Source organism: Micropterus dolomieu, linkage group LG04 (assembly GCF_021292245.1).
Source record: "Micropterus dolomieu isolate WLL.071019.BEF.003 ecotype Adirondacks linkage group LG04, ASM2129224v1, whole genome shotgun sequence".
Taxonomy (NCBI): domain Eukaryota; kingdom Metazoa; phylum Chordata; class Actinopteri; order Centrarchiformes; family Centrarchidae; genus Micropterus; species Micropterus dolomieu.
In genome coordinates, this window is record NC_060153.1 from 12,415,156 (window position 1) to 12,441,031 (window position 25,876).

General features: G+C 41.5%; 1 protein-coding gene across 1 annotated transcript in view; it reads left to right on the forward strand.

The window, feature by feature from the left end:
* Positions 1 to 4,052: 4,052 nt before the first annotated feature.
* Positions 4,053 to 25,876, forward strand: part of doc2d (double C2-like domains, delta) — a 42,123-nt gene continuing 20,299 nt past the window's right edge. The window contains exons 1-7 of the mRNA XM_046046947.1: positions 4,053 to 4,440; positions 4,954 to 5,033; positions 5,601 to 5,675; positions 11,348 to 11,457; positions 18,334 to 18,460; positions 18,704 to 18,760; positions 20,851 to 20,975. Of these exons, the coding sequence (XP_045902903.1) occupies positions 4,053 to 4,440; positions 4,954 to 5,033; positions 5,601 to 5,675; positions 11,348 to 11,457; positions 18,334 to 18,460; positions 18,704 to 18,760; positions 20,851 to 20,975 (962 nt within the window). The remainder of the gene's footprint in view (positions 4,441 to 4,953; positions 5,034 to 5,600; positions 5,676 to 11,347; positions 11,458 to 18,333; positions 18,461 to 18,703; positions 18,761 to 20,850; positions 20,976 to 25,876) is intronic.

Sequence of the window (25,876 nt, forward strand, 5' to 3'; positions counted from 1 at the left end):
AACCCACAAACCCCACTTTTACTTAAAAAAAAAGCATAATAGCAAAATCAGCCAATATTTTTCCTTCAAATATTGTTGTCTTCTCTTCTGATGTAAAGCCCATTAAACCCATAGGCACATATTTAAGTGGTGTCCCTTCCCTTTGCTACAAACATTTGATGAAGGTGACAAAATAAAGCATGTTTTTATTGGCTATGGGCTATGAACTAATAAATAGTCCTTTGTTTGCCAAAAAGTCATTGATAGACTAAAAAATACGTTGTGATGTTACCTATGTTTGGGATCAATTGCACCTCAGACAGGTTAAACTCCCTGTTAAACCTCTTATAAAAAACAATTTTTACCTGGTATAAAACTTTCACAACAGAAATCCAAATGCCTTGAGAGAAAATCCACTCCTGTGCCACCCTTTAGCAAACATGTTATCAGCTCAAAATCATGTTTTCAAGTAATTCTCGTAAAGAAAACTGGAAAACTAATTAAGTGCCAAGTTGATAAAACATTATGTTCTTGTCTCCACGATCCCAAACACAACATTAGGGATACACATACACTCATGTTTTTTTGTAAATACCCATGCATGCATTCCCTAGTGTTCTCATTCATCTATTCATTCTTGTGTCCACCAGTAATTTACTGCAGTGTCAGCCGGCACTGTTATTGATGTATTGTTGTCCTTGATTCATTTTATTACTGTGGCAGGTGTCGGCCAATACTACGAGGGCTGCCACAGTTGGACGAATACAGACAAAACACAAACACACACAAAAACAACCATTATGCTTGGCTGATATTGGCCATAGTGATAGCCAACACAAAGTAATCTGGCAGTATTGTTGTATGGCTGGCCGAGTATTTTGTTCAGTTCAGTCAACATGTTGAATTTAATTTCCTCTCTCTGTCCTTCAGCTGGTGGATTTTTTTCTCATCCCAGGGCAATATTTCCTTTTGTGTGCTTGCAATGTTTTCACACCCATTTTCCTCTGCATCCACTGTGTATATATGTACATATATATATATATATATATATATATATATATATATATATATATATATATATATATATATATATATATATGCTTCTCGGTGTGTTTTATTTTGCTAGTGTGTCTTTGTGTCTGTCTGCGCCTCTGTATGATGTCAGTTTGTCTCCTCATCTGTTTCTCTGTCTTGTTCTGCTGTGACTTTCTCTCTCTTTGCAGCCCCCCCCCCTTTTTCCCGGGTTTCCTGAAATCTCCTCACTGCTGAGAAAGTGAGTGACAGCACTATATGCACAGTCTGCAAACGGCTGATGGGGATTTTAACCAGATACGTCACAACTAAAGGGGAAGGGAAAGCGGGAGGGGCGGAGGAGAGGAGAGGAGAGGAGGAGAACAAACGAACACAGACAGGGAGAGAGAGAGAGTACAGCGGGATATATTGACTCTGAAGCTGGTCTGCATGCTCTTCAGTGTGTGAGACAGAGGACGTGAGAGCAGGCAAGATGGAGTGCTGGCACAGATGAAGACTGTCCCTGGGTACGTATTTGTGGATGGCTATATTTGTGCGTGTGTGTGTGTGTGTGTGTGTGTGTGTGTGTGTGTGTGTGTGTGTGTGTGTGTGTGTGTGTGAACGTGCGTGCACATGTGCTTGCATGTGCTGTATGTAAGAGGGGTGAGAGCAATTGAGTTTGTAAGCAACATGCTGCAAGTGATCATTTGTACTCTGGTACCCAAGCAGTGAATTTGGGAGTTGTTACATAAGAGCAGTGACTGAATGAGTGTAGGTATTGACGAATGAGTGTAGGTATTGACGAAGAGACCAAGCAGTTTGGGGTCTTTATCTGTGTGTAGGGTCTTAACGCACGTATGTGTGTGTGTGTGTGTGTGTGTGAGTATGTGTGTGTGTGTGTGTGTGTGTGTGTGTGTGTGAGTGTGTGTGTGTGTGTGTGTGTGTGTGTGTGTGTGTGTGAGAGAGAGAGAGAGAGAGTCTGTTTAAGTACTGTAACTTAGGATAGTGAAGAAGGAGGGATGTGTTGTAGGAAATGCACGTTTACAATTGAGTTAAGTCTGAGTTTGTTCTGTTTGGATTTGGATGGTGTGTTGACTGGCTTCAGTGTGTTCAGTATATAAACATGTATGTCAGAGTGTGTAAAATGGAGAGAGTCAATATGTTTTATGGTGCACGGAGGGTGCTGAGTTGCAGCAATACTGATGTAAACAAAGCAAAGTAAAATCCTAGTATTTTCACCTACACTGAGGAATCCCCTCAGTACCTGTTATGCTCTGTTTCTGATTTTTGCGTGGCCTCTACATGCACTTGTGACACTTCAAATGTAAAGGCAGAGTCAGAGAATCTATTGGCAACATGCATGCTGTATAAGACAACACAGAGGAGGACATACAAGATCATTTAAACACATAGTGAAATTATCTTGACACTGTTGCAAAGGCAGCTATGAAAGATGGTTGGAAGATAACTTCTATAGAGCTGAAACAAGTTATTCATTAGTTGATCGGCAAGAAAATTCATCTGCAGCAATTTTCATTTTTCAAGCAAAAACACTCTCTGTTTCCAGCTTCTCAAATGTGAAGATTTGCTTTATATTATTAAAAATGGAATATCTTTGGAACTGTTAGTTAGATAAGACGAGCGTTTTCAAGACGCTAGCTTGGACTCTGGGAACTAGGCATTTTTCACTACTTTCTGTCCTTTTATAAACAAAACGACGAATCAGTTAGCTGGACAAAGATAGATTAACTGATAATGAAAATAATAACCATCAGTTGTCTCCCAGAATCAACACATTGATATGTGAGTTTTCAAATCAACACAAGACCAAAAACAGTGCTCCTGTGGACACCACACTCCCAAGTGGCTTTTAATTTGCGTTTTCCACATGACAGATGCATCAGTCAAAACTATTTCATTCAAGTGGAAATATAGATGACGATGAAAATCATGACGACTAAGCACAAACATAAAGGGGCAGGGGTTGCAAGTTGACACTAAACAGCAGCAACATGATGCATATATGCAATGAGTAAGGGGGATGACAAGTGACATGCTGCCTCAGATGACCTGCCTAGTTAGCAGTGATTTAGTTGTGTTAGTAGGTGCTTGTTCATAAGTGGATTCTGTATACTGGTTCTATTTTTACCTCATATGATTTTTTGTTATCTATCTTTTTGTTTATAATAGTTTAAAGTTTTTAATCTGGGACAGCACCAGTAAACAAAGGAATCATTGTCACATCCCGGTTTGAAGTTCTTCACTGCGATCCCTGAAATCAAACTAGTTTTTGAAATAGGACACCGGGGCACTGTGGGAGCGCATAAGAGAAAAGATGTCTTCAGTCTCGCTTAATCACTGTTAGGAAAATAGGAAACGTTAGCATTTGGTTTAGCGAGGTTGGAGTTTGGTAACAGTTATTACGCTTCATTTAGTGACAAATATGCTAAGGACTGAGAAAGGCTTCAAATACTATTATGTAAATATTGCTCAGGGTACTTCCAGATGAGAGAGAGAGGAGTGAAAGAGGGAGATAAGGGAAGGATTAGAGTGAAGAGCAGATACACAAGTGACATCACTTGTTCACACTTTACAGCACTGCATTTGAATATTAATTCAGAGCACAGACTTGGTGTGCTGACACAATGTGTGAGTCACACTTGAAGTGGCAAAGGTTCTGGCAAATTCTATTTTGGCATTTGAAAAGTCAGGTTTGCGTCAACGGATGAAAACAGACACCCTATTTCAGTTTTCTCTAGGATGTTTCAGGTGTGCTGTGAATTTTAACATATTGCCAACGCTGACTTGCCTTGAATAGACCTGACCCTTGCTGCTGCTTCTGCTGCTGCTGCTGTGCAAACTCACAGAAAGAGGAATATTGGAAACTCAGAGGAGGCAGAGGATATGACTGTTGTTTTGTTTTTCTCTTCTAGTTCTGAGCCTCTTGTTCCTCCCCTTTGCTATGATCCCTGCTGTTATTCTCTTTTTCTTTCCTCATTCATTTCTTTCTCTCTCCGTCTCACCCTTACATTGCCATCCCACAGTCCCGTTTGACAGTCCACATGAGCGTCTCCAAACCTCCGCCGCCCCCGTCCACCTCTCACCTGGCCATTCCCCCTTCCTCAACTTCCACCCCTTCCTCATCCGCCTCCTCCCCCTTGGCGACGCCCCACTCCACCGCTCTGCCCCCTCCCTCACCAGTCAAGATCTCTATGCAGGAGCACTTTGCCATCAACGTGTGCCCAGGCCCTATCCTCCCCATCCCGCAGATCTCAGACTTCTTCCCGCGGTTCCATGACTACCCCTGCACGCCGCCGCCTCCGAGGGAGAAGAAGATCCTAAAAGAAGAGACTTTCAACGGGGAGACGGGTATAGGATACAAGGATGGAGAGAGGAGGGAGAGCAACGATGGAGACAGGGAGGAGGCGCTTGACTCTGATGACGATGACAGTGAGTTCAGAGGAGGAGGAACAAAGTTTTGTGGTGGAAAAGTTGTGTTCAATACTGTGTGTTTGGTTTGTAAGTGTATTTTTTATTTGTGTGAAGATTACTAGGCAATAGAGCAGAAAAGCTAAAGCTTCCAGTTAGAAAACGTTGGCGAGGAGAGTAATCTTTACTTCTTTTTTTCTCAAAATGAGTTTCTCAGCAGCCCAACATATGCTTGCAGAGTAATTGCAGAGTCATGCGTTTTTCCAAAAGTGTTTGTCACTCCCACTTTATGTGACACGGCGCCTCCGATGATTTATTAGACAATGTTCCAACAGTGGGACTCAGCCTGCAAGTTTCTGTTCATTCCCAAACAGTAATCAAACAAGACAGATCAATTCATATTAGGTAGAGTCATATTTTTAAGAAGCCATCTGCTACAAATATGACTCAGAGCTTTTGCGTGTGTGTGTGTGTGTGTGTGTGAGTGTCTGTCCCTTTACTGGCAGTAATTGGCATGGTTTGTGTTGTTTTCAGCCTACCTGGGAACGTTGGAGTTCAGTCTGCTCTTTGATCAGGAGAACAACTGTCTTCATTGTACTATTCACAAGGCAAAGGTACACACAATTTCAATATCTTCTTCATATAAACAGACCTGTGTCTGTCTGTGTGTGCACGGTTGCGTAATCCTCCTTGAAGGCCCACTAAAAACAATTCTCCTGTTGTGCTTTTATGTTTGCAAGACGTCAGACTGCTTTTTCCCAACCTTTTTAAAGTGTTCACCACACACCCTCAGCAGCTTGTCAATTCAAGAGAAAAATCTCTCATGGCGGTACAAAATGTTGGGTAATGGTGCACCACTGCTGTGGCAGACACATTTGCTACGGCCATCGTGCAAGGGCACAAGCCTTGTATTACATGTTGTGTACTGTCACGTGATGTTAATTATGTAAATCTCGCTGAACGGGTTCCCTTGAGGACATCACAAAGAAGTCTAGGAGGGTAGAAAATAGTGGCATGGAAAGAAACACCCAGAGGCGCTAGATGTAACTACAGTAGAAGAGGTCTGTCATATTCGCTGTCTTTTTTTGACCCTGTCAGTAGTGTGAAGTGTTTGAGGGCATGATGACGTCACCTTTGACACTACAGTATGTGTGTGTGTGTGTGTGTGTGTGTGTCTACAGGGACTGAAAGCCATGGACTCCAATGGGCTGGCTGATCCATACGTCAAGCTTCATCTTCTCCCCGGGGCTAGCAAGGTCACTACTCCAACCTTACCTCAGTGGCAATTAATGTAACATGTTACCACACTGGGATGTCCCAGACACTGACACTCCCTCAGGAAAGTCCGACATCACACAAAAAAACTGCGGGCAAAAGAAGCATCGTACAATTTCCTTTGAAAATGGGGAACATTTCATACATTATTCAACTGAAGGAAACAAACACAATTATTAACTTTTTAGTCTCCCTTGTCAATTTTTGTTTATCAGACACCATGAAAAGGTTGAAATGCGCTTGCATAACAAAACATAACATGGCAGCGGGCTAATTTAGTGTGTTGTTTCAAGCTGTTGAGCAGGGCGCATTTCGGTTGGTTACTGCTTAATGTGGCCCGTTCAGTGCTCTGCTTTATTAAGCACAAACATGTTCTGGTCTGCTGCACTGCTCTTGTCTTGTTTTCAGCTCAAGCAGCAGGGAAGATAAGGCTCTCCACAACAGCAACCTCCAGCTACAGCAGAATGCAACCTGTTGTCGGCCATTTTGGCTCAAGGTTGACACGAAATGAGGTTATGATAAGTCCGGGGAGGACGCCGAGCCCTGATAGGTTGAATGAGGCAACTGTCTGGGGTCTAAGGTGCTAACAATAACAATGTCTGGGGGATTTTTGTCCTCCAGCCTTCCTCTGTCTGTCTTCTCTCCCATTGTTATCGCTCTCCTTTCCCCACTTTCCACCCCTATCTCTGTCTATATCTAACTATCCGGCTGTGACCCTCTTTGACCTTGAAATACCAACAGTGTGCGGAGAGAAGGGAGACAACTGAGAGGGAGGAAAGGGGGGAGTGGAGAAAGGGAGGGAGGGAGAGACAGATGAGGGGAGGACAGCAGCAGGTGGTTGTCATGGAAACAGGGAGGATTGTTACACGGCTCACGTCAACAGGCAAGTGTTGATGGGGGGAGAGGGGTGGTAGAGGTGGGTGGTGGGGGGGCAGAGAAAGCATCAATGAGTAGGTAAGTACCACCGTTTGTTAAATACCCACCAGACGGGGGCCAATACACTTCAAAAGTGGAAGCGTGCACATAAGGAAGTGAGGATGACAGACACACACTCAAACATATTCTTGTCCACATTTAGACTCAGCATGCAAGTGTTGTAATGAATAATCCAGGACACAAAAGGTTTCAGTTTCTGCAAAGAATTGAGTTGTCAAAATACTGAGAGCATAGGCACACGTCTCCTCTGTCCCACTCATTTTTCTTCTCACATCCTTCAGCGCATTGGCTTTAACCAGCATACGGTCAAGCGTGCTGTTCAGTGATTTAAAACACACAGTGTATAACATGCGCCGTATGACCTTGCGTAGATGCAGAAACATGCTAAGGCTTTAGTCACAGTCACACAGAGATGCTCCCTCAGTCCGTCCCCCTTCTCCGTCACTCACGCTCTCATTCTCACACACAAACATGTATGGACACAGTCCATAGTTGCTGGTGCCTCTGTGATCATCATTGACGTTTTCATCTCTCCATTCCTAATCGAGTCGCATGGAAAATTCACTCACAGCCAGAGTCTTCATCCAGAGCTCTGGGAAGAAGGGATTGAGAGAGAGGGAGTGTGAAATACGTAAAAAGATCCATGCAGACAGATGGAGAAAAAGGAGGAAGAGTGTGATGGACAGATGGAGGGCTAGAGATAAAACATTTAGAAACAGATGCAAAAGCACTGGTGTAGAGGGAAAATGGAGGCAAGGAGTGACAGAGGGCAAGAAAAGAGAACTGGTGTTTTAAGTGTTTGTAGGAGTAGCATGTGGTCAGATACAGTATTTATTCAGATACCAACCCAATTCAGTAAATCATTTTTGTTTTTGTGTGAAATAGTTGAACTGTTGAGTTTTGCTGGCACACATACAGCCGTGCAACAATGCCGTGAGTCGTGACTCTGCCTGTGTACGGCTTCTCCTGCACATTAATGAATCAAACAAATGACATGAATCGAAAACACTTGTTCCCTTCGCGGAGCAAGCTATGGAGGGCTGACTCTTGTAGATAAGGCAAATGTTTCCAGCAGAAAATGAAGAATAGAAAGGGGACAGTGGTGGGAGGAAAGGGGAGGAAGAGGGGAGGCAGAACAATAGGATGTGGGGACAACAACAGACCAAGAGAAAGAAGATGGAAAGGAGGGTTCAGCATCTGGCCCTGAGGCATTCGCAAGAGGCTGACTGTGGAAGGAAGGAAAAGAGAGAGAGATGAGGTGTTTATCTGCAAAGCTTCAGACATGAGCAGGCGTATTTTGAGAGAATAGTCTACACACTTTCTGTACCAGCTGGACAGTAGTTTAGAAGCAGCAATACCCTAAAATAAAATAAAACACTCTATAACAAGTTAAGGTCCTGACTTAAATTTTTTTTATCATTGTTATGTAATTGGGTACTGATCCACCACAATGTATGCAGCATGGTAATGTAACTGTAACCTTCATATATTGTTTGAAAATTTAAAAGATAAGATTGCCGATATGCTTTTTGTCTATTCTTATTGTCAAAAAAATCCCTTGAAAAGACCAAAATCAAGAATGTGTTACTCCTTCTCCCAATGCCTTCAGACTTCTCAATGCCAATCTGTGGCACTCAGCCCTGAGCCAAATTGTTCCTACTGAACATGTAAATCGTTAAAAAATGGGTCACAAAGACACACTTTCCTTTAAAATATAAATAAGTCTCTAAAAGCTGGGCACTGCAATTTTTATCAAACATTACTCAAGTAGGAGTAAATAGTACATTTGTTAGGGACTATTTTCAGTGGCAGATTGATACACATTTGGTGGTCTAGTGAGAATTCAAGCACCAGGACAGTCGATGTGGGATTTACTCTAAATAAACTACAGTGTCTGTGTTCACAATAATGAAGGCGCGTGTCACCAAACAGTGTGGCTTATTTATGTGTTTTTCAAGGGACACTCCACAGATTTTAAATATGAAGGTCAGTTTAGCTGTCATTAGCCTATGAAAACAATTGTATAATGTCTGATATGGCTCTGAAAGCTCTCTAAATTATGAAATATAACCATGATGGAAAATATGGACATTTAACAGGCGGGCTATTGAGTTGTATTTTTGGAAATGTAAGAGCTATTATTTCTGGAGCTTGACCCATAGTAGGGTCGAAATGTAACGATATCTCTGCCTCTTCAGCTTTGATTTTGACCTTTTTTTATTCTCTTGTGAGTCCACCAACTTTCCATCTGAGCTTTCCTCTGTAGCTTACATTATTTCCCAGCTCATGGGCAGAACCAGGGATTGGGCTGCTGCAGAGCGGGAAAGACAGTTGTCAACATCCTCATCTGTGAAGATGTTTACCAAGTTTCCGACCACTTAACTCGGGTTAGAAATGCAACTTGCAGTCTCTTAAATCTAAGTTAAGGAGGAAGGGCTTGTCACCCTAACCTAATCCTAACCACTTCATTGAGTTCATAAGAATCGCTGCACAAAAGTGGGAGCTTCTTCTTTGTATGGTGCATATTTTAACAGACTGTCTGATCTAAAAGATGAGCTTGCTGCCCGGGAGCTTCCCCCAGACCTGGACACCCTCATCGCCATTGCCATCACCATTGGCATGGACAATCGCCTTTGTGAGCAGAAGAAGGAGCAAGTCCTAGATACCAGCCCCGGAGACTCACTACACCTCACAGGAAACGCTGAACAAGTTTGTTCTTGTATACTTAGATGATGTTTCGATCTTTTCCAAGACTAAGCAGGAACAGTGTCCTCCAAAGACTGCTGGAACATCAGCTGTTCATTAAGGTTGAGAACTGTGAGTTCCATGTCTCCGAGGGGTGGGGTTTAATGTCACTGCAGGCAGCATCCAGATGGACCCCACCAAGGTCAAGGCGGTCATGGACTGGCCAGTCCCTTCCCCTTCGGCAAATAATTCAATGTCTTAATCTCCCAGAACACTCCATTTGTGTGGTCCCAGTCTGCTGAGGAGACCTTCAGGGAGCTAAAGCAATGTTTCATTAGAAGCTTCTGTCCTCACCCATCCTACTAACTCACCGGTCGTATTCCCTGTGTTACCCCACTCCCCATCACTTGACCTCTTTAATGTAGCCTGTTCCCTTATTGAATACATATGCCTTCCCTCCCCTGCCTGCCTGGTTTTGATTTTTGCCTGTGTACCTTGAGTAAACCTGAACTTTTTATTTTACCAGCCTCATATTAGAGTCGTTCTTTTGGGTTCAAACCAGTTTTTACTGAGCCTTTATAGGAAGTGCAACACTAAATCTCTGGAGAACCTCTTTAATTAACTTTATATCAAGCTCATACTTAGTATGATCAGTTTTTTTTGTTGGTTTTGGTCTTTTAATAGGATTTGTGAACAATGAGAAAAAATATAGAAAATTACCCGACTTTAATGTGATTTATTATCTTCACTATAGGTATTTGAAATCAAAATCTACAATGTAATTAGCGTCTATAGTGGTCAAATAAATGTAGTGGAGTAAAGTGTACAGTATTTGTCTCTGAGATGTAGTGAAGCATAAGCATAGTGGCATATAATTAAAGACTCAAATAAGAAAAAGCACAACAAAATTCTGTTTATCCCCTTAACGCCGATTGTTGCGAATTCACATCACACCACTTCCATTTAGACTGCACCCGACATTGTGTATGTATTCACCCAATGCCCCCATACCCAAAACCTTTTGCAAGCACTGGTTTCTCGTTTATGCCTGTTGTCGCTAATTTGCATCATACCTACATCATACTTGAATTTATATCTTTTCTATCTTCTATAGACAAATTAACAATCTCCACCTAATTTAGCATCAGTTTGAAAGCAAATGAAAACAAAAATAATAAATTTTTTCATATAATTGTAAATAAATTCAGGCATCAAGGGGTTAAAGTACTTAAGTAAATGCTTTCCCACCACTGAGAGCCAGAGAGCCCTGCAGCTACCTTTGGCTCTACAAGGTCTTATTAACCAATATTTTGTGTCTAGTACTTCGTCATTTGAGCCAGAGGATTGGGTTTTCAAAAGCTGTGTGCAGGAATATAATATTTATCTAGGGATTCGGTAAAATGCATTTTATTGGGATGCAAACCCAAAAGGTTTTATAAAGTTTAGAATATATACAAAATAAATTCCAAAATAAAAACTTAAACACCTCCTGAAGGCAACTGTGGGAAATGAGGCAGCAAGTGGTTGCAAACTTTATTTATGCATGGTGAAGCTATTAAGGGCTCATGGGCATTTCCTCTTCTGGAAAGCTTTAATTTTTCATGCCGAATGTGTTGTGCAACTTAATTGGCTGCTGTGTTGTGTTGTGTTTGAGACACAGTGCTTGTTTTGGAGGTCTGTCTGGCGCTAATGTACTCTCTTATAATACTGGGGAGGAGACAGACGGACAGGTGAAGCTAGGGAAGCCTTGCGTCCTCTCACTCTCCTCTACAAAGTTGGCAGCAGATGTCTGTGATTTCCTGAGGGACCGAGATAAATGATATTTCCCCACTCTTTTTCTCTCTCCCCTTCTTTCTTGATCTTTCAGTGTCTCGCTTTGCTTCCTTTTCATGATCTTTTATTCTCTTTTTCTCATCCTGATCTGACGAGTTTCCTCCCTCACCCTTAAAACATTCCTCATTCCTCTTTTCTTCCTTTGATCCTTCCCTTTCCATGAGTTTCTGTTCATATTTCTTCTTCTTCATCTCCTCAGGCAAACAAGCTACGCACAAAAACCCTGAAGAATACACTGAACCCAGTGTGGAATGAAACGTTGATGTATCATGGCATCACAGCAGCCGACATGACCACCAAAACGCTCAGGTAGGTGCTCAGCTCTAAATTAGCAGGTAGCACTATTCCCCAGACAGCCAAATGACCAGTTTATTATGCCGAGGATGATGATCCATGCTTCCACCCCCCCAGTGAGCTGCCAACAGTCGTCTATACTTCCCAGTGGGCTTTTCCAGGTAATTCATTATTGCAGCCAGGCGACACCAGCCAACTGTTCCACTTGCTGTTGCTGCGGTAACTGCTCAGGTGCTGGCTGCATGGTAAGGCTCCGCCCCCCTCCGTCCCACAGTGCTCTCCGTATGGAGTGATTGAGGTCAAGCGTAGCCATCTTGGCCCAAAAACTCTGATGCACTCGTGTCATCCTGCATGTGTAAGTTGATTCAGAGATTCCTGGGTGTTTTGTTTGTGAACGTGTGTGTTGCGTACAATGAGTGTCAGTTTGCTCAGCGGATTCATAATAGGGTTGGATGGCATTGTTTATCCTGAGGAAACACAAGCACAGACCCACGCAGATATATGCATATGCACACACACACACTCAGAAGTGCATGTTCACACAAACACACACAAATCTCATCTGCTTCGCACACAAATGCAGGCAGTCAGATGTGTGTTTATCCTCTTGTGTCAAGGGCAATCACTGGCAGGAAAGAACATGCATGGCCCCTCCTCTTTATGTAGAGAAAACACACACACACACACACACACACATACGCAAATACCACACGTCCTTGAGCTTTTACAAACACACACATTCGGAAATAACATTTACTCTACCTCCCGAAACACACATGTATACACACAAACAGTAGCTTGAGGAGAGACCCTACAAACTAAAGGAAACCCACCTGACCTCTGTTCAAGGACACAACCCACAGTAACAACCCTGCATGGGAGCTGTGGGAAGCCAAAATGAGGAGGAGGAGTGTGACCAGTGTCGAGGAATAGATGAAGAGAGAGGTGACTGCCAAGATCAACAACAAGAGCAGAGGAAAAGCGTGAATGATGTCAAGTGACAGAAGGCAGTGTGGAAGAGGAAACTAGGGAGGCCAAGATTGAGGACGATAACAGAATCGAGGGATGGAGGGAATCCAAGGGTCAATTGAAAGAGAGAGAGACAGATTGGCTCATAGAGTGTAGTGGGATAAAGTGATGAATGAAGAAATTTACTTAGCTCAGAAGAAAAAGGGCGAGTGATGGGGAGATGTTCACTCAAAGGGGAGCCAAAAAACGAAAGAATGAGGACAGTAAGATATATGTGAGACAGGAAACCAGTGGGAGTGAATGAAACGCTGTCTGACAGCAAGGAAAGGGGAGAAAGTGACGTACAGAAAAAGATAGAGAGACAAAGAAAATCTTCTCAGACTCTCTCTGGATGTGTTCAGGCACCACCACCATACCTCAGCCGACTGACAGACTTTGTTCTCATTACTGCACAGAAAGCAGCGAACAGTCAGAGAACAGAGAAACAGGGAGGGATCCCCGGAGAAATGTTTACTCACTTGGTTGTGCCCTGCCGCATCCCGCTCTGCCGGTCCCAGCAGGGTGCAGAGGAGGGCATGCTGTACTCTTTGATCCCCGTGCTCTGTTCGTTGCTGAACAGGAGGAGTCTGTCCAGACTAAGCCTCTCTAGAGACCTGCCTGAAGGCACGGACAGTGCAAAGTTTATAGTTAAACTGGGCCATACTGCAGTCAGAGCAAACCCATTTTAGTTTAGATGAATGTGTTTTCAAGTGAGAACAAGGATTATTTCTGAGCAGCGTTCATTCAGGTGCTCTAAGCTCATTTTCAAGTTGTAATCCTTTAGATTTCACTCCTGGTTGATTTGGTGACACCTGTCCTTACCGTGTTAACACAAAGTAATACAGCTACTATTTAGAAATACAACAGCAGAGCAACTGATGTATCTGTTTATATTGCAGCCAAACAAACTAATCAGTCTAGTTTATAAATCAAATAATTGCAACAGCAATCTGATTTCTTGCTGTAGTTTCCCACACAACAAGACAGCAAAATTTGCTGAAGAGTTGCAGGTGTCGCAGCCTGTCAACTGCATATTTTCATCTTAACAGCTCACTGTGGGTTCTCCTTCTTGTTTCATTACTCCCTTGCCAAAAAGGAAGGCTGAAAAGGACACCGTTGCCGTTTTGTATAAGCATTTTTGTTGAACAATCACAATCAGCGCAAGCAGAGTTTTCAGTGTAAAGCAGTGAGTCTGCTATCACTTGGATTATGTGCGTGCATGCAGGCAGTCTATATTCTGTGCAGGAATGGTGGACTCCACCACTACAAATATACAGCAGTAATTACTGAATGTAAATACATTAATTGGCAGACCATAAATTGTATCAAAAATGGGGTTTTGATGTCACAGAAATCTTAAGGATTGTGTCTTGAGCAGTTTTTTACTGTTCAGTACTTCAGCCCACATCAGAGACAGTGATAAAAGCTGCAGTCATTAAAAATTTCTTTGGTGTCAAGTCCATTCTACTGCACCACTCTTTGTGCTGGAGGATAATGCTGTAAAGAGAGTTATGCAGTGTATAAAGTGGAGGGAGAAGACTGGTTTTGTGCATTTATTTATTTATTTATTTTCACCATTCATTCATTCATTCATTTGCAGTTACAATGATTATATAAAGCCATAATGCTGAAGGAAAATGCACTTAACTAGAAAGGGATGGCTAAATAGAAGCTAGTTTTGAAATGGCTTGGAGAAAAAAAATCTCAACATTTCCAACCTCTCACCATTCATTTTTTAAATATTCTGTATTCAACAACCCTATTCCTCAGTGAGCAGACTATATCTCTGAGAGGGACTGGAGGTCCATTTTGTTATTAAGAATGAACCAGCTGAGTAAACTAATAACTAATGTCCTCAATCCAGACTCCACGGTTGGCCTCATATGAGCTAATCCTTCAATTGATGCAGCAAGGCTGCCTGAGGTGCTCAGTTCTTGAGTGAAAAGTAAACCGAACTGGAATACGTCGCACACATCTCCATCATGTCATTTAGTTATAGTTATTTAGGCTGTCTCATTTGAAAGGAATTTTTTACTGATCTCTGGTAAAAGCCTGCTTGTTTTTGTGAGCAGCCACTAATTTTGAGAAAATAGCTGAAACATGAGAAACTGCACTGGGTCGATTTAATAGTCTCCTTTGAAGTCTGAATATGAAACGTATTGAGTTGCTCTGGAGATTGTTTTATTGTAGTGAGGACGACATGATTTTGAGATTAGGTCAAAATTTCTCACTTGCTTGCTTCAGTCTGCCTCGGGGTGAATTTCAAATGATTTAAAAGCAGTGACAGTGATAATGTGGTGCCTCAGTCCTTCCCCTCATTTAAATTATATTGCTTTTGGTGCATTTTAATGCACAAAAAAAGAAGTTGGGGAGAATCTCATCTTTAAGACTCCTAGTCAGCCTGCCAGAGGAGAGATGGAGCATGTGGAGGTGTTGTGATGAGAGGTGAGTATCGAGATCCTGTGTGTGTGTGTGTGTGTGTGTTAAAGGACTACCAGCATGATGTCAGTGCCAGGTCTAGTCCCTCTCTCAATTTCTTCCCTCTATTTCTCCGTCACTGTCAGGCTTGGTAATAGACACACACTGTCCTCGGCTGTGGGGAGATAGGGATAAATCTAGGGCTTGATTTGGTATTGGATGGAGGGCAGGCTGAGATTGGCTGCTGGATGCCTCAAGTGAGATGTATAGTCGGGTACTAATATAGTCAGGAGGGGGAAAAATGATTTGAGAATGATATTTTTGGTTGGGGTTGATTGATTTGTCTACGTCTATAGCTAAGTTGGTAGAGTGTCAAACTTAAAGTCATTGTGAGCATGATAGTATGCTGACGTTGGCTCAAAGCACTGTTGTGCTGTTGGGTCCAGGAGACCCAAAAGCAGGACAATAACAAGGGATATGGAAAGATTTAACAGTAAGATTTGTTCTTAATGTCAGAATGTGCAAGTGAGGTTTCTCGATCAGCAGCAGGAGAGAGAAACCAGACAAACGCACTGATATTTAAGTAAGATTAGCATATTTAATAACATAATAAACTACATAATAGCATAATAATCCCTATAACACGGAATTAAAAACAATATGGTTTAACAAGTCAAAGGCAGGCTTACGTAGAGATTTATTAGGTATATATATCAATTTTAAAATACTAATGAGGTTCCTTTTGCAGTTTCTACAATTGCTTACACAATTTTTCAAAACCATGACTCCTTTTTTCAAAACTCTACACACAATTCCTAAAACTGCACATGTAACTGGCGGACACACTAACAAGGAGGCTAAAACCCATGAGCGCTAGCGTCTGTTGCTAGCTTGGCACTAAAGGCTTTGGAGAGTGAGGTTTACTCACTGCACAGCCTAGCTGGCTACCGTTACACTCACCCCCCCTACACCTCACCACTCCCACCCAGGTCACCGCACCAATGTAACCGGCCCGAGGTTGACGCGCTAACAAGGAGGCTAAAACCCATGGGTGCTAGCATCTGTCACTTGCTCATCTCTAAAGGTGTCGGGGGGGTGAGATTAACTCACTGCACAGCCATGCTGGCTGCCGTTGAACACACCCAAAATGCTAAATGCCTCATCTCCTGCAAAATGAAACACTGCTTTTAAAATACCATAAACACATCTCAAAATTAAGCATTTGCATCAAATGGCAAACACTTTTTTTCATAATGGGACATTTTTGAATATACCATGTATACACTGTTGTTCTTTCTTTATAGGCTTTCATGGGCCTATATGTACATTTCCATATAATTTCAGAAAGCATTTTTATTGGTTATGTTTGGAAAATGCAATCAAGTCACTTCTTGTTAGATTTTTTAGGTGGAGAATTGTGTGTAGTGTTTTGAAAAAAGTGTTTCATGAAATTGAAAACTGAGTGAACTGCATAACTTATGGTTATGCAGATTTAGTGTGTGGTTTTGCTCTTTGAGTGAGAGGTTTAAGAAATCGTGTGACAAGTAGATTTTGTGTGTAAGCAGTTGTAAAAAAAAAAAAAAAAAAAAAAAAAGTACTATAAACATACCACAGCAAAGGTCATCCTTGTTGTCAGTTTCTTGTTGACACTCTTCTCACTTGTTTGAGACCATGAATATTTTCGCAAGGACAGACACCACGCAGAAGTGCTAAAACACCCTGATAATCTAATGTAACTCATGAACCGGGTTTTGTCAGTTACTCAGCACTAAATTTGGCACCACGGGTTGAAAAGATTCCACGAGCATCTGTTTGGTTTTTAGAGGAATTCTAAAGCTGGAATATTGTGGGAGAGGGTGTGAGGAAACGGATGAAGCATTTGCACAGAGGAAGCCAAAAGTTTGGGGTGGAACTGGTGTCATATTTCACCTCAACCTTTATCTCATCACAGACATCCTACATGTATGACAGACCTAAGGCACATAAATGATCTGACGACCACGGTCATGAGTCAGAGTTATTCTGAAGCTTAGAGAGATACTCATCAGTTATGACTGATGCTGTAACCAGCATGTCAAACGTCCAAATGTTAGAGGGACAGGAAGAGGGGGAAGGTGTGTGTGTGTGTGTGTGTGTGTGTGTGTGTGTGTGTGTGAGAGAGAGAGAGAGAGAGCAAGAGAGAAAGGTTGAGAATATCGAATGAAGAGGGGAAATCAAGAGCAGCGACAGTCCATCTGGGAATAGTTGAGCACAGAGGGAATATTGTAGCAGGTGATGGGCTGTGAAGACTGTACTGTAACTGATGGAATATTCACCCTCCATCAAACATCACCATCTCTTTAAATAAGTGCACCCTGCGGAAGAAATCATTTTACAGAACTGCAGCAATCTAGAGAACTGATTCAGTTGTCTCTTTTTCAACATACAAAGTAGAAAAGCAAAAGTTTGTAAAGACTAATCTGGATTGTAGGTGGAAGTATTCAAGCTATCTTTACTGTGCTGATATCCCGCTCAGTAACACTGTATGTATTAGAAGGATTTAACTTTTTAACCTCTAATGACCAGGAAATCAGAACTTGTTTTACGTTGAAAATGTTGTCACCAAAATGCCATTGAAATATAGGTTACAACTTAATAGATTGCTTGATGTTTTTTATGTGGCTGTGCTGTACTACTCAACAATAAACTTCAATGTAAGGAACCAAACATGGCACATGAATGTTACTTCTTCTATGACCAAATATGATTGATATTCCCATCACCCTCAGTGGTACTTTGTTTGAAGTGCTGATTTGCAAATGTTAGCATTCTAACATGCAAAAGTAAGATGATGAACATGGTAAAAATGAGACCTGCCAAACATGCTACTGTTAGTATTTAGCTCATAGCACCACTGTGCCTACGTACAGCCTCCCAGATTCACTAGCACAGTATCACAGTACATCTTTAAACACAGTGACACCATGAAAACACAAAACTCATCTTAAACAATGTATAACACAGAATGTATGCAAATGCACTGATAGCAGACATTTTATATAGTTTTATCTGTATACTACACATAGGGCCCAATCAGTGTCCTTTCAATTCAGGGAAATGCAGAAGAAAAACTGATTACCTGCTTTAAACAATCTCTTTCTTCTTACATTTTTCAATTACGATCAATAAGTCTGATGGAGTAACAGCCGAGAAAGAAATGACTGAAATCCTTTGGAAACCCTCTTCACAACTTCTCATCATTCATAAGGCATGCTGATATGAAGCCACAGAGAAGTCGTCTTGTGTTGCAGATGGAGGCGCTGATTGATTGTTGAGATACACTTTGGATATTTTTGGCAGTCTACACTCGCTTCACGATAATGAGTGGAGCTACGCGGCAGCAGGGTTCCTCTGTAGCTTTTCACTGACTCACCTGTTTCTCTCTCTTCTCTGTCTCTGCATCCGTATGCGTGTCTGTGTATGAAGGCTGTGTGTATGTGACATGGACAGACTCGGACGAAATGAATTCATTGGAGAGGTGAGAGTTCCCCTGAAGAAACTGAGAGAGGGTGAGAGCAAACGCTACAATATGGGCCTGGAGAGAATTGCACAGGTACGTACATTGTGCGTGTGTGTGTGTATGTGTGTGTGTGACCGTGCACAGACTGTTCGCATAAATACCAAATGGGTTTCAGTGGACATATATATTAAGATGTGTCCTGTTTCCATTATGCATGTTTGCCTTCAGGCTATCAGCTATCAGTTTAAAATGCTGCATTATAAAGTGCTGTAGATATTCACCTGGAGGCTCTGTAGGCTATAAGCATGATGTCTCTGTCTCGCTCTCTCATTTCAGAATAAAGAAACTAACAATCAATTGGTGGAGCAGGGAGCGCTCGTGGGAGAGGAGGAGGTAAACATATCATTAGCTTTATCATCACCAATCTTATCATTAGTGTTTTCAACCAAAACATGGCTCACTATAATTTCCTATTATTCTCCAATATCTAATACACTTTATCTTTCTTAGTTATTCTAATCTTTCCTCTCTTTTCACATCTCTAAAGAAAAATAAAGTTTAATTAGGCGTTTTTTTAAATCAGTATATATATCTGTGGCATGAACTCTAACAGACTAGTGTGAAGGGAAGACTAGTGTTTTTCCTCCTCTGGTGATCATTATCTCATTTCTCTTCCTGTTTTAGAGACAGAGGCTAATAGCTTTTGGTCTCTGATTAGACTCAGTTTATGGTTTAACCTGGAGATTAAAAGGAGAAGGGAGCAATATAATTTTGCCTGGCTCAGAAAAGGCCTTTAATTACAAGCTTTCATATGAGCACTCCTTTTGCTCACACATTATTTTAATTCCGTTTTCATTGTATTAAAGCAACATTATATAAGATTTGGTTTTGTAAATAAGGACAGCTGTATATGTGCATTCATGATGATTACATTACTTATGATTGAAAACTTGCAAGTCGACAACTTTGCTAACAAAGCCAAACATCAAGCAAGTGCGACGGCACAAGACAAAGCAATATTACTTACTAGTCCAACAGAAAGACTGCCAGCTCGGCGTCTGTCTTGCAGCCTTTTCTTTCATGAAGCTCTCGCCAATGCCCGGCAGCCTCTTTTTTAGTCACTCTCCTTTTATCTTCTTAGCTTTCTCCATCTACGTCCTCTTCTGTGCTTCTGCCTCTGCTATTAACTAATCTTACATCCATAGAGGCAGCTGATCCTGGTTTTGTTGCCCGCTCATCTGGCTCTGGCATGACACCATTTTCCACCAGTTGTTTGTAGAAAAGTTGCACGTTGTTTGAAACTTGGGTGGCAAGCTAGCCAAAAAAGCTAGACAACATCTGACGAAAGAGCACACGAGAGAAACTTTACCGACTTCCAAGTGTGTTATCTAGTAAGTTTGCTAACATCAACTTGAGATTTATACACTGAACAAAATTATAAACGCAACACTTTTGTTTTTGCTCCCATTCATCATGAGCTGAATTCAAAGATCTAAGACTTTCTCTACGTACACAAAAGGCCTATTTCTCTCAAATATTGTTCACAAATCTGTCAAAATCTGTGTTAGTGAGCACTTCTCCTTTGATAATCCATCCACCTCACAGGTGTGGCATATCAAGATGCTGATAAGACAGCATGGGTATTGCACAGGTGTGCCTTAGGCTGGCAAAAATAAAAGGCAACTCAAAACGCAAACAATTATAATTTTGTTCAGTGTAGCTAGCAGCTAAATCTTTGTCTGTGAAACCACTGTGCGATTTCACTTGTGTCGACAGCTTTGCTAACACAGCCAAACATCCAGCGAGCCCAATAACACAAGACATAGCAAGCCAGCTAATAAGATAGCAAGAAGGCCTGTTTGGCAGCTGTCTTGCATCGTCTCAGCTCTTTTAGCTCACGCCAACGAGTAAAAGCCAGTGCAATATTTACTCTTGTCCAGTCTCTTGCTTGGTCACTCTCTCTTTCTCTCCCACACTTCCTCCGACATCTTCTTCGGTCTCTTCGCAGCCTCTGACATAATATCCATACTGAGAATACCGAGCTAGCTTCTTTCAAAGAACTTACAATGTACATTATATACTTTTTGCTTCATCTTATAGTTTGCTTGCTGAAGAGTCATGTTGCTGTGTGACATGGTGCCTTAAATCATTAAGCCGTTGTCACTAAAGGTTTCATGTACGGAATTCCATTGTTAAATAGTGCCAAAAATCTGCGCCCCAGCCTGGAATGGCAATGACAGAGACGTCATTTATCATTTTACAAGTCAGTGTACCATCAAAACGACTTTTAAGCTGTTTTCTAAAGATAAAATTGCTACATAGTGTTGCTTTAATGTTTTATTATTGTTGCTTTGAGTGAAAAGTGTTTTGGAGAAACTTCATTGACCCTGATGCAGGATTTCCCACTGTCTATTCATTGAAAAGGGAAATGTCAGGTTGAAAACAGGTGCTGTATGTGACACTGTTGTTTTCTTTGTCCCCAGCGTGGCCGCATCCTGGTGTCCCTGTGCTATAACACAGAGAAGAGCTGCCTGCTTGTTGGGATCATACGCTGTGCCCATCTGGCCGCCATGGACTCCAACGGCTACTCTGACCCCTTTGTCAAAATGTAAGTCGCGTCACATATTCATGAACAAACAAATTATGCTCACAGGCTACTATTCTGCATCAACAATTAACATTCAGTTGCAATGTTCTTTGCCAATGCAGGAAGCAGTCTGATGGTCTTGTAACATGGCAAAAGTAACGGTGTCTAGGTTGGTAGTGTGGGTTCATCAACAAGTGACAGGAAAATTCTGGTTTATATCAACCTGCCGTATTTCCCATAAATGTGACTTACGTCTGAAGCTGTAATGTGTAATGTGACTAGCCACCTCCTCTTAATACACAACATACTCAAAATCCTTTTCGAATTTTTCTCTAGTATGGACAAAGCTAAAGTTAGAGGGGTCTGAGGCTGCTCATAAAACAGAGTTAGTTACAGTGTGTAACCTTTGTTCTATTTCACTCATGCTTCACTCTTTAACCAGCTTGACAGGATTGAGGTGGCGAAGCCAGATATCCTGCTCTGACACCAGCAGGGCACAACACCCTCAAACTTAGGAAATGCAAACGCGTGGGCGACCAAATGTAAAGTCACTTTCAGCCTGATTGGTCTCACACACTAAAACTCAGAACCAGTGACTTGATGGAGAATATATGGACAATCCCCAAGACACATCATGAAGGAGGCATCTATTAGCCTGCTGCCTGTAATACCAACAGGAGCTTTCAAATGTTAAAATGTCACCGCCATCCAGCACAGTTGCAATTTCGCAATAGTGACGACACCCCTAATCACACTGCAGAAAACGTTAGACATGGATTATTTTAAAGGTGAAACAATTAGTTAATTAATTAATAAATCGATCAACAGAAAATGAATCAATCAACAATTTTGATAGTCCCTGAATCTTTTTAATCATTTATCAAGCAAAAAAGCCAGACATTCACCAGTTCTAGCTTCTCCAAAATTAAGATTTGCTGCTTTTCTCTGTTTATATCACTGTAAAGTGAATATCTTTGGGTTTTAGACTGGTGATCACACAAAAGAAATTTGAAGACATCACCTTGGGCTCAGGGAAACTGTGACTTGCATTTTTCACACTGACATTTTATAGACCGAAAGATTAACCGATTGATTAAAAAAATTATCAATAAATTAGTTGTGGCCCTTTGCCAATCAAACTGTAGGTCTACTACCTTTCATTAAGACTGAGAGCTTCTCTCAGTCAATGCAGGTCTTTTCAAAGTGTGAAACACTGAGCCAAAGAAAGGCCACTCCACACCTGAGCAAACCTGCCTCTAAGGCCCCATCCACACTATTGCATCTTCGAATGAAAAAGGGAGACCTTTTGCTAAGTTTGCACCTCCCGTCCAGACTAAAACGACTAAAACAAAGACTTTTGGAAACGCTGCCGACCCCGTTTTGCGTTTCAAAATTCCGGAGGACATTTTAGTGGAGACGGGCCAAAACGGATGACTTTAGAAACGATGACGCAGCTGCTCACGCTCTGCTCTCTGATTGGGTCTTGCAAAGCAGAAACACAATGCTACTGACCAGGTTTTTGACATCGTATTTTTATTATAATATTATGTACTGTGCAAATAATACTTATCTGCCTACACTCGTACTGTGCATGTTGCAGTTTCCTTTGTGACGACTCCCAGTCGGTTTTCCGCCACCACACTCCCGTGTTACAATCAGCAACAGTCCCAGCTCGTTATTGAAAAAAACTGGTCTGATGCTTTCTCTGGATTTGTTTATTCTTTCGCCAAATCTTCTGTAACTACAGAATAGACCATCTGCTTCGTGTTTACACTGGCACGCGCATGCCCAGTGCACCTGAACAGGCCCTACTGTGTCGTTTTAATGTAGACAGAGATCAACTCCAAAACGCAGCTAAAATGCTGGTGTGGACGGAGATCGTATTCGTTTTAATTCTCCGTTTGTAAACTAAAACGGAGTAGTGTGGATGGGGCCTAAGGCATGGGTGGTGACACATAAAAACCCATACAGCTCAATCTCTGCCTCCTACACTTAAATGCCAACAGTGCAGAGCTCCCACACAGGACAACCGATCCTATAACCAACACCGCCTCCAGTAGTGGGAGGCTTCAAGGTAGAAGGAGCACCAGGTTGCTGAAATTGCCTCTAAAGGAAGTTTAAGTTTCTTCAGTTGATCAGACCGTTATTTAAGGTTCAATAACAGATAAGCTACTCTTGACTTGGTTTTGACCCTTTTGACCAAGGTGAATTTTGTTTATGACCTGAAGGTGATGGTAAAAGATGGATTAGCCTGAGTATCCTCCTGATCCTGCATGTGCCTAATGTAGGTTAAAAGCTGGAACATGCTTCTGCCGTGGGCATGTAAGCAAATGTGCACTGGTGTCATTCAGAGACTTTTGCTAGGCTATTTTTTTTTAAATAATATTTTCCACTCTACATATTCTTCAATGCATCTTTCCTATTCTGTTTTGAACCAATCTCCTACATGCACAGCTGCATGACATATTGTTTAAGATCTTAAGGTGGCGACAGAGCAGTCCATTTATCACGGGGTTGGTAGTTCAATCCTCATGTTATATACATAGTCCACATGTTGAAGTGGGCAAGACACTCAACCCCAAATTGCTCCCAAAGGTCAAGCCAACACCTTGCATGGTAGCGTGCTGTGTGAATGGATAAATGAGAGGCAAATTGTAAATTTGGATGAAAGCGTCAGATCAGAAAATGGAACTGCGTCTGCGTCGAAGGCATGGACCACCACCATATTTTATAGTTGAGTTTAGAGGATTTGTTGTAGATGGAAGCTGGGAAGTAGAGAGGATCCACACAATACCGAGAAGTTCTGTCTGAATGAAGTGGGGCAGCTACAATTACTGTTCTGAAAAACATTTTTCATATAAGTGGGCAATACTGAGCACAACTTTTTCAGCACTCAGCCACAGTACTGTGATTTCGAAGGTCTGAACTTCTGTAGAGGGATGAGTGAAACGAAAAACAGAAACAGACACAAACATGGATATTTTTCTTCTTTCTCTCAAAGGCATTGATTTGTTCCTCTTCTTTAAATGTGGCTCCTTGTGCTTTATCAGTCTATTTTGCTGTGCAATGTTTTTGAGTACACTAGAAAATCACATATGTACCCTGAGTATCTAGCTCTTCATCTTCATTCTGTCACTCTTTTCTCCTAACCTACTATGTTGCCTTTTATTCCTTTAATCCCTTTTTATCCTTGCATCAGCTGGTTCTTTTTGTATAGAGGTTTAGTTTACATGAGTTGTTTAAGCCACTGTTCTGATCTGATTCTTGTTTCTGGCACTTGAGTGGTTTGGATTTTTCATTTGCCTGTCTGCCAGAGTTTGCTTTTGTTCTCTTTTATACTAAAAACTCTCTGAATCCATCACAAAAAGCCTTGTTTACCTTGTTCAGTGGTTTGGGCTGCAGAGTATACAGTGCTCTTTTAATGATTTTCACCATATACCCAACATAACTGATGCTCTGAAGTTTTAGTGAAGTTTTCTTTAAACAAAACAATTTGCACAATTTAGCTAAGCAAATTCATTTCTTACACCTGTGTCGACTTAATTGCTCAGTATACTCTAGAGAATTAGGTGAAAGTATACTGAGCAATTAAGTCGACACAGGTGTAAGAAATGAATTTGCTTAGCTAGCTTTCTGACTTACTTCACTGACACAGCGGTAATGTCCTGCAGCTCTAACACCAGCAGTCCTCGTGAGGAAACTGTAACTAAAGCTGATCTTGATGCCAGTCTCTCTTTATCCATGCTGTGTGTGTGTGTGTGTGTGTGTGTGTGTGTGTGGGTGTGGGTGTGTGTGTCCGTGCGTTTGTCCAGAGGGCTTTTCAAATTGGTCTTTTCTCTCTGTGACTCTCAATCAGCCTTTAGAAGCCATTCAAGTGACACAAGGTCAGAATTATCTCAGAACAAATTTGTCTTCCATCTAAAAGGACAAATGAGCATTTAAACACTAAATGAGTTTACATCATTCAGACAGACCCACATCCCCCCTCCCCTGCTCTTCACACATTACCTAAAACATAAAAAAAAATTCTGTCAGAAAAAAGACATGTGAAGGCAGAAAAAGTGCTAAACATGTGAGATAGTTCCTGCTGACCAAGCACCCATGCCATCCTTTACAGTTTTATTCTCTCTCTCTCTTTTTTTCCCTCTGAACGTTTGTGTGAAGTGTAAATCACGACTCGCATATATTTAGCTTCAATTTTCACTCATCTTTTTTATCACATTTTTTTTGTTGTTGTTTTTGCATCTCTGTGTCTTAACTTTGTGTCGTGTTTTTAACACAGACTCCCTCTCCCTGTCACTTCTGTAATTTTATTGTTTCTTTCTCTTATACAGAGGGATGCTCTCATTCTTAGGTTTGTCTCACATGGCCACCAGGGTCATCTGCCCTTGTCTGCATAGGGCTGTACTGACCCCTGTGCAGACATCCACACACCACCCAATTTGTGACTGCACAGACTGTATGCACTGCAAACAATGTAGTGAGGCTGACATCTTGTGATTGTGAGTTAAACAGACGGACAAGTAAGGACCACCCATGTTATGAATGAGCTTTTATTATGAAATTCAGCAAAGAAACTGTGTACAATATAGGATATAGTAAAATAAATAGGCAATTTCATACTAAAAAGACTGATGTATTGAAAGAGACCCACTTGATTAAGTTGCTGAAGCCCCATTTTTTGCACAGAGCAAGTGTACAGTGTAATGCTAGGAAGGGATTGCTTCATGGCCAGTATGGACAGGAGAAATAATGACAATGGCAGTATGTTTCAGTGTACACATGGGCATGTGAGTATTGTATTACTTAATTGTAAAGTTGTGCCTATACTAGAAAAGAAAAAGAACCACCCTCATGACTATAAACAACATCTACAAAAAAAGAGAAAGACTTGATAAAAAGATTACAATGAACCACATCTA